This window comes from Populus trichocarpa, chromosome 1 (genome assembly GCF_000002775.5).
Source record: "Populus trichocarpa isolate Nisqually-1 chromosome 1, P.trichocarpa_v4.1, whole genome shotgun sequence".
NCBI classification, from domain to species: domain Eukaryota; kingdom Viridiplantae; phylum Streptophyta; class Magnoliopsida; order Malpighiales; family Salicaceae; genus Populus; species Populus trichocarpa.
Window position 1 is genome coordinate 14,823,392 of NC_037285.2, and position 8,296 is coordinate 14,831,687.

The 8,296-nt window shown below is 32.7% G+C and overlaps 1 protein-coding gene across 2 annotated transcripts; it reads right to left on the minus strand.

The window, feature by feature from the left end:
- Positions 1–1,586: 1,586 nt before the first annotated feature.
- On the minus strand, positions 1,587–7,917 carry LOC7478118 (uncharacterized). 2 transcript variants are annotated; one of them, XM_024594982.2, is made up of 9 exons: positions 7,701–7,917; positions 6,636–6,824; positions 5,774–5,838; positions 4,334–4,393; positions 3,923–4,168; positions 3,791–3,853; positions 2,799–2,867; positions 2,010–2,055; positions 1,587–1,887 (listed from the first exon to the last, which is right to left on the minus strand). In XM_024594982.2, the coding sequence occupies exons 1-9, from the start codon at positions 7,708–7,710 to the stop codon at positions 1,817–1,819; spliced, it is 819 nt and encodes a 272-aa protein (XP_024450750.2). In that variant the 5' UTR covers positions 7,711–7,917; the 3' UTR covers positions 1,587–1,816. The 2 variants fall into 2 exon arrangements, with proteins under 2 accessions (XP_024450750.2, XP_002299605.3); XM_002299569.4 differs by having other exon boundaries at positions 5,774–5,835; positions 7,701–7,915.
- Positions 7,918–8,296: the final 379 nt, after the last annotated feature.

Below are 8,296 nucleotides of genomic sequence, written 5' to 3' on the forward strand. Positions count from 1 at the left end.
AAGGAAAAAAATTATGAAGTAAAATTTTTAATCAGCTCAATATTAAAAAAATAAAATTGACAAAGATAATTCTGGGAAAAAAAACAAACAAAAAAGGAAAAAAGGGAAAAAAAATAAAAAATGCAAAAAAATAAAGTAAAAAAAATAAAAAATGAAAAAAAAATGAAAAAAAAAAACACTGTGGATTAATGTTGTAATCGACAATGATTTTGGTATGGAGAAACAATATTCCCCACATCATTTAGAGTATTGTATAATTAACAGTCTTGAAATGATAAAACCCTTAAAAAAATGTTAAGCTACACAAATTTTCACTTAATGTAAAGCCTAACTAACATCCAGACAAGACAAATCTACTATCTGGGTTGCAAAATTTCTCTATAAGATATGATATACTTAAAATACTTAATGCTGGCATATGCTAGACAAACATGTTCAACAAAAGTGTTTGCACTCTCTAAATAAGTAGAAAACAACATGTCGTTGCTATCTTGATTTTACTATTAAAATCTTCTATTTTATTAGCATATAAATAAGGAATTATTGTCCAATCATTCCACCGAGTGTATGGTTTTGGCACCATGATGATGTGATTTTTATAATATTATTATTACTATTATTATTACTATTTTTTTTATTATCATTAATATAATAATTATTATTATTATTATTATTATTATTATTATTATCATTACTATCACCACAACAAGTATTAATATAACCATAATTATTATCCTTACCATTATTATTATTAATATTAACACAATTATTATAAATCTTACTATTATCACCATAATTATTAATATTATCACTACCGTCACCACTATTATTTATTATTTATAGTAGTAGAATCACTATCTATTATTAGCATCTTTTTTATTATTATTGTTGTTGTGTTGTTATTGAAACAAATAAAACCATTAACTTGATTTGAAGAATAAAAATAAAAAAATAAAAACTTTGATAAAAAAAACCAAGAAAGAAATTAATAAAAAAAACTAAATTGAAAACATTATATATAAAAAATTAGAATTGAATAATTAAATTGAAAAAAAAATAAAAATTTAACAAAAAAAAACACAAATCAAAAAATCAAAACTAAAATGACATGACTGAATCTAAAAGACCTATGAAATAAAGACCATAGCTCGGGTAGGAGATAGAAATCAAGAGGAAAACATTGAAAAGCTCGCCAGCATAAACCATTCAATGTATGCTTACACTTGTCGTCTAAGAAAAAAGAGAACACGATGAAAACTCAAATGAGACGATGGCAGCATATTTTCCTTCACCGGGAGGCACCGCAAGTGCTGCCTCCCAAGAATTGTAGCCTTTTCAAATAAAATATTACCCTTGTTCAAACTGGAAAAAAAAAAAAAAAAAAGGGATTGCGATCGAACTAAATACGAAGCTATTTCATCCAGTCAAGACCTGAGAGATGAGAATCCCACCATGCCGAAATGCGACAAAGCAATTTACATCAAAGAAAAATGATACGATCCATCAGAAAAACTTTAAAGCTATCCATAAACCGGCAGTTGTTGTTAAGGGTATTTTGACATCGAAGGAAAAACTTAAAGACTACCTTTGTCCAAGAGAAACCACCACTTTTTTATACAACCAAGAGTCCAAAAAGCTGACATTTTGTCATTAGTTCCACAGAGCCCTGTGTTCAATTGCTTCTCTCGAGCAATGTCAAAATTTCAATAATGTGTAATGAACCGCTGAGGATGATTTAGCACAAAATGTATTGTTTACATGCAATTACCACTCAAATAATGTAGGGAAGGCGGTGAACAAAGATGAACCAACTCATCTACTGAAGCTTCTTTATCCCAGGAAATGATGGGAGAATTGCAATCAATGCATCACCATATCCAACAGGTTCTGTCAAGTTAAGCAGATTAAATGAGTACAGCCTTTTTTTTTCTTTTTCTGTTTATATGTGAGTATAAAATACAAATGATGAAAGAAACTTGACAAAAACTCTTTATGAAAGGAGAACTTACCACCATCCTCTCGCAGTATTCTGATGACTTCCCCAGATATGTCAGTCTGAAAAAAAAAAGAGAACAAAATAAAGGACAATGAGGAAAAAAAACAGCCTGGTCAGGTGAACTACCTGGAAACAGTCATGGCTTAGGTTCCCTACAGAACTCGCCAGAGGTCAAAAGTCACTTGAATTGAGGTTCAATCTCAAGCAATGTGGCCTGGTCACAGTTCACAAGAACTGGCCAGGTTATTTTGTGAACTGGCAATCATCACTGAGAATAATATATAGTATACAATCTAAAGCACCAAACTGAGTTTAAAAGTTTGGAGGGTGAGCCCACTGCCACTTTTATTGATATATTGTTAATACTTGCATTATATAACAACTCTGTAGCACTTGAGATGAATTTAGTATGTTCTATTTGAAAAATATATACATTTAATTATATGATTGGTCATATTTCCACAACGCAAAAAGAACCCGTGTATTTAAGATGAACACAATTTTTTACATAAAAAAATGATGAACTTCAAAGCCTCCTGGAACTTTGGTATTATAATTTAGATTACAGTGCCTGTCCAAAATTAAAAAATCATAATAACTTTCATATTTTGTTCTTTTTCTCGACAATGTCATTTAGTATTTTCAAATTAAAATCGATAAGAAAGATTGATACTGATGCAAGTAGTATAAAAATTAACATAGCAAGAAAAATAAGCATTGGGAAGCAGGGGATGCACCCTTTGCCTTTCACATTCAGCCTGCACTAGCAAATGAAATATTCAAATCTATTTAAGAACCAAACCTCAATTGGGAGTTCACCACCAAGCTGTTCGATGAAGCATAGCACTTGACCCTCCTTTACTATTTGCTTCTGTTTCAGCAGAGGAAAATTATTAGCATTCATTGAACACTGCAAGTAGAAAGGTTATAGAAAAGGAATGGGCGGTGTACAGTTGACTTTGAAAGCACACCAACAGAAAGATACTGACCCATAACCAAGGCAAGAGATTTTAAACCCTAAAACACCACTCCCGTAGACACCCTAAAACAGAAAAGTGTTTTACATTTTCCAGAGAGTTACTGTTGAATGTAGTTAAACTCCTGCTGCTAAAAAAAAAGAGAAAAAAAAAAGAACCTCTCTCTCTAATATTCAGTTGCGGACAAGGAGATAAGGAAACGACATGAGAAGTATAATAAAAAAAGAAAACCCTGACATTCAGAATTAAAACAAAGGGTAATGTTGAAAAATTTTGATTAGCACAAATAACACTTTTAGTATGAGTTGTTTTTCTTTTTCATTTTTTTTTTCTGAAACTTTGCAAAGGCACAAAAAGAGTTAATGACCAATACAATTCTAAAACCTGTATATCTAATGTGAGTTACGAAAACCAAATTTGAAATGAAGCTAGTTTATTTCTGCTCAAATTTCAATCCTATGTTCATCAACTCCAAAGAAACAAGACAATTAAACTTTTAATGTTAAAGGATTACCAGTCATTTCTAGGAACAATTTTCAAGAGAACTAAAATCAATAAATAATGAGCAATTTATTCAATGCCTGTTTAAAAAATCAAATCTATCTGTTTCCATGTTTTAGCCCAAGGATAATTACATTGCAAGCAGATAATATGCTTATTCTAAATGCTATGAAAAAACAGATAGAAAAAAGGGAATTTTCTTTATGATTCCAAGCCAACCATGTACACAGATATAAATGCAGTCAGCCATTTGACTGTTCTCTATCCTAAATTGTACATAATACAGTATTTACAACAAGACCTCATGAACTGGTACCTCTTTACACGATGGGGGTGCACGCTTTCCCTTTATGGTTCGAGATCTCCGGAAAAACCCCACCTGCACCATTTATGACTTAAGTTCCTTTGCTTAAAGAAAGTTTTGAAGCATTACAATTTAGGTTCTCACCCTTGGAGACTGCAGTATCATTAAGCCTTCATCAGCAGCTCTATCAAGAAATGATATAATCCCCCCTGAAGAAGGCTCTTGTTTGGAGATAGCTAAAGATGTAGAAACGGACCCATTGAGATCAGATGCATCAGTAGTTGTTTTCACAGTGACAGCAAGAGAAGCAGGAGGAGCAGGCAGGGGTTGATGTGTATCTTTATTTTTTTCAGTTAAATCCCTCCTCACATATAGCCGAAACCCACAAAGCTAACAATCAGTGGGGAAAGAGGAAAAAGAGGTGGAAGGAACACTGTCAGATTTTAAAATAGATATGAAGTCTTTATCCTCTTTAGCTAGAGAATAAGGCAAAAGAAATCCAAATTACTGTCAAGTTGTGAAAAATGGTTATAGAACAGTTCATAATTTACTTACTTTCAATTCTAACTCTGCTACCGAGGTTGTATTGCATATTTCAGTGACCAGGGATTCGATCTGCAGATGAAATTTAACAGATATGTGTTTCAATTGAAAAAGAAACTTCCAACTTGGCATATTGATCCTCAGCTCAGATGCCTTGGGCATATTGACCCACATCCCAGACACTTCCTCAAACACTCCAAGCAAATAAACACATTGTCTAAATCCAGTCTATCATCAGACAAAATAGGAAGCGCCATCTGCAAATTGCAGATCAGACACCAAAATACCCTCCAAAGCCATTAGCAAACCTTTTATCAAACCCCACTCCACCGCTCTATAGATTATCCAACTATGAAAATTTACCACCGAGTCAATCAAAAAGAAACAAAGAATCATCTTGAAAGACACCTTCAGAACCATAAAATCAAGTAACCTTCTTTCAAACAAAAGCTTAGGTCCGGTTGTGGTATGTGCATTTAAAATTCAAATGGTCATGAAGAAAGCTGACAAGAAGTTAATGCGTTAACATACAGCTGACAAAACTGATGAAATAAAACCAGTAAGAAAAAGTCATTAATCCTGACAAAGCAATGTCTTCACCACTTAAACTGGATTTGAAGAGACCAGCTTGCTTCTAACTTTGCCTTGTTTAACAAATTAAGAAGTTGAGACACATATAAAGCAACTTTTGAGTGGCTTGCTTGCCTCATCCACAGGCTCGATAGTAAACCACTAAAAATGGGGAAAAGGCATAGAAGAACTTGTTCGATTGCATAACACTAATCCACAATGCCTGAATTCCACCTTGACAGCATTAGGCAACATGAATTTTTTTTCCTTCCATTCTTTGTATGAATAAACAGAAGATATTAGGTTGCAAATTGCAGCAATTATCTGGCGTGCATTTGATTATACAAAATCTCTTTGCAAAAGTTAAAATAACAATGAAGCATCTATCTGGTGCATCCACGTGTGCTATTTATAAGCACTTGATAAAAAGGGGAAGAAAAAAAAAACTTCGGAAAAGTCTACATGAAAAGAAAATTATATAAAACAACCTTATAAACTGACAAGGCAAGTGATGTATGGTGTTATCTTTTGCCATACAAGTATGATATGACATCATTACATTAAACAGTGTATCTATCAGTAAGATTTTACAGTACACATTATTTTTATTTATTTATTGCAATTTTTGTGTTTTTCATCAATGCCATTTGAAGCACAAATTTGCTCTACCACATCCAATTCAAAAAGAACGGAATGATTAAACATGCAAGCATAGGCTCAGAACAAACACATTGAAAGAAATACAAACAATCTATTGTAGCTGAGTATGAGTGTATGACTTACAAACTTATGAATATCTGTTATAAACAATAACTATTCAACTTAACAGGAGAAAAAGACACATTAGCTAGATTTCATGCAACACCAAGACGAGGTACTCACCTCAGATGAATTTGGAATAAGTTGGCTTGTCAAACCTGATGATTTGGTCTCTTTAGTAGTCACTACAAAAAAAAAAAAAAAAAAAAAAAAAAAAAAAAAAAACCTGGAATATAATGAGCGGCTGAAAAATATAAAATTTTCAATCAATCATCAAATAAATAAAAGAGATTTCTAACTATTTTCAATTGTTATACTTTCAATTGCTCAAGAAATCAGGATTTCTATAGACTGGAAAGAAAAACTCAACAATACTAAAATAACATGCTAAAGAGGATGTACCAGGGCATTCCAAATTTTATTAAACTTACTCTAGGGAATAAAGGCAAGTTATATCATTTCTCAAGAATAAAATATATAATCCTATGCTCTGGCTCGGAAGATCAAGTGTAGCTTGAAAATTTTTATGGAAGACATTTCACAAACCACTTTATAAATTATGGATGAAAACTGTTTTCTAAGAAATTGAGCAAACTTTGCACAAATACTGTGGAAAATTATGGATGACATGAAAAAAAATTGTTCTTGCATGTTCTTTTTCCTCCAAAAATATTTTTTTCTGATCGTTGTTTGTAAATAAAGCTGCATGATAATGTTAGGAAAAGGAGGATCTGTCAGACAGTATTCCACAAGCCATCCATCTACCAGTTGGTGAAGTTCTTTTGAGTAACATAGGGTTTGAATTCAAAGAGAGAAGAGAACAATTAGATATCAACCAACTTTTAGATTTAACTTAACTTTAAAATGAAAAAAAAAATGGTGGGGGGGGGGGGGGTTTCAATGGAACTTTTATCACTAAAACTTGGGAGCCTATTAACCTAAACAAGAGTGTATCTTTGACAGATATAGCAATAAAAACACTCACACTCAGTTTCCGAAGCTGAACCACGACACCTGAATGCTTCTCTTGATTTATGTGAGATAGCCACACCTGCATGTTGCAGTCGTCCCCTACCCCTCCACGCTATTAAACCACTTTGTTTCTGTAGATTAACAACTGTTGCTCTACCAAAATCCAACTTTGAGAGCTTCATATTTGAAGCTCCTAAGCTACCTGTACGAATCAAAAGTGACAAAAGAAGGTCAAAATATTTTTCCAGCACACTTCAGAATAACATCAAAAGAACAAAAATCATGTCACCATCGTAAGTATGAATTCTATGCTAGGCCCACAATCATTTAATTCTTACCCATCCTTTAATGAGGCAACAAATGAGATAAAAATTTACTTTCATTCTTGTTTGACAAGATGGCACACAAACATATACGATCCATTGTAGAGTCATTATAAGAAAAAAAATTGTTTACAGAATCAGATACAGCGCATTTTCCATGTTATTTATCCGTCCCTTGGGATACCAAGCCCGAAGCTTTAAAGATGTTCAACAATGTGTTTCTCCCATTTGCGGCATGCTTGAAATTTGGCACTAGAAAGAGCGGGAGTGCACTTAAACCAATGCCAATTAAGTGAAAAGGTAGAAATAACTCTATCTACAAGTTAAATCACCGTCTGCAATATGAAATAATCAAAATAACATTCAAATGTACCAATATTTGTTAAAATGAAATTAATATTTCGAGTTGGATTCCTACACAAGAAAGATTCACACAAATCATCAAACTTTTCGAGGTTTCGTTCTGATTTTATCATGAAAGAACTTGAAAAGAAGAAAGAGGTTCAAACTTGCATTAATCCCAACACCTCACAATAAAAATGGTATAGCCCATGAGAATATCAAAGTATAGAGGGATAACAACTCATAACAACAAGCATTGAATCCCTTTAAAACAAAAACTAAACCGCCCCATAACGAAAAGCAATCTCGGCAAAACACACATTACAATAACTTCAAACGTATTCATATTTAAAAAAGAAAAAAATCATAATTTTCTATGTAAATATAGGAAGAGATGGGGAGGAGGGACTTACAAGAAGCCATTGAAAGATGAAAGGTTTGAAGAAAGGGGAGGAGAGTAAAGTAATGGTAGTGAATGAAGAGTCCAAAACTGAGCAAAACCCAGTTCCAATCTATTCTTAAATATTTTCGGAAAAGAAACACAGATTGTGTGTGATGTGTGATGCAGGCAGTCGTCTTCTGCTGCTGTGTCTCTTTGTGCGTGTGTGTCTACAGGTTACTAGTCCTGCGGCTACTGAGCCACCAAAAAAAGGAGAGACTCGTCGTTTACGTTCCATAAATTTTATGACAGGTGGAAATGAAACTGCGAGTGAACAAGACAGCTGTAAAATATTATTGGATGAACTGTGCCACCATTTTTCTTTCTTTCTTTTTTCTCTTTTTGAAAAATCAGCCATTTTTTTCACATTAATTATTATTATTATTACAAAAAGCTAAAATAACTCAGTGTTTCACTGTACAAATTATTCAGTGAAAGTACTACTTTGCTCCTGATTGGCAAAATCAGTTGATATTAGTTTAGAAGTAGAGAAGTATTTTCCATGAGGTTTGTTAGTCATTACAAAAAAATAAGGTTAAATTATATTTTTGTATTTTTATTGTGTAATGT

Coding starts and splice junctions, on each gene's coding strand:
- LOC7478118 (XM_024594982.2), bottom strand. Junction 3,854..3,922: donor TGATACTGCAGTCTCCAAGG/GTGAGAACCTAA, acceptor TAAATGGTGCAG/GTGGGGTTTTTCCGGAGATC. Junction 1,888..2,009: donor AATACTGCGAGAGGATGGTG/GTAAGTTCTCCT, acceptor TTAACTTGACAG/AACCTGTTGGATATGGTGAT.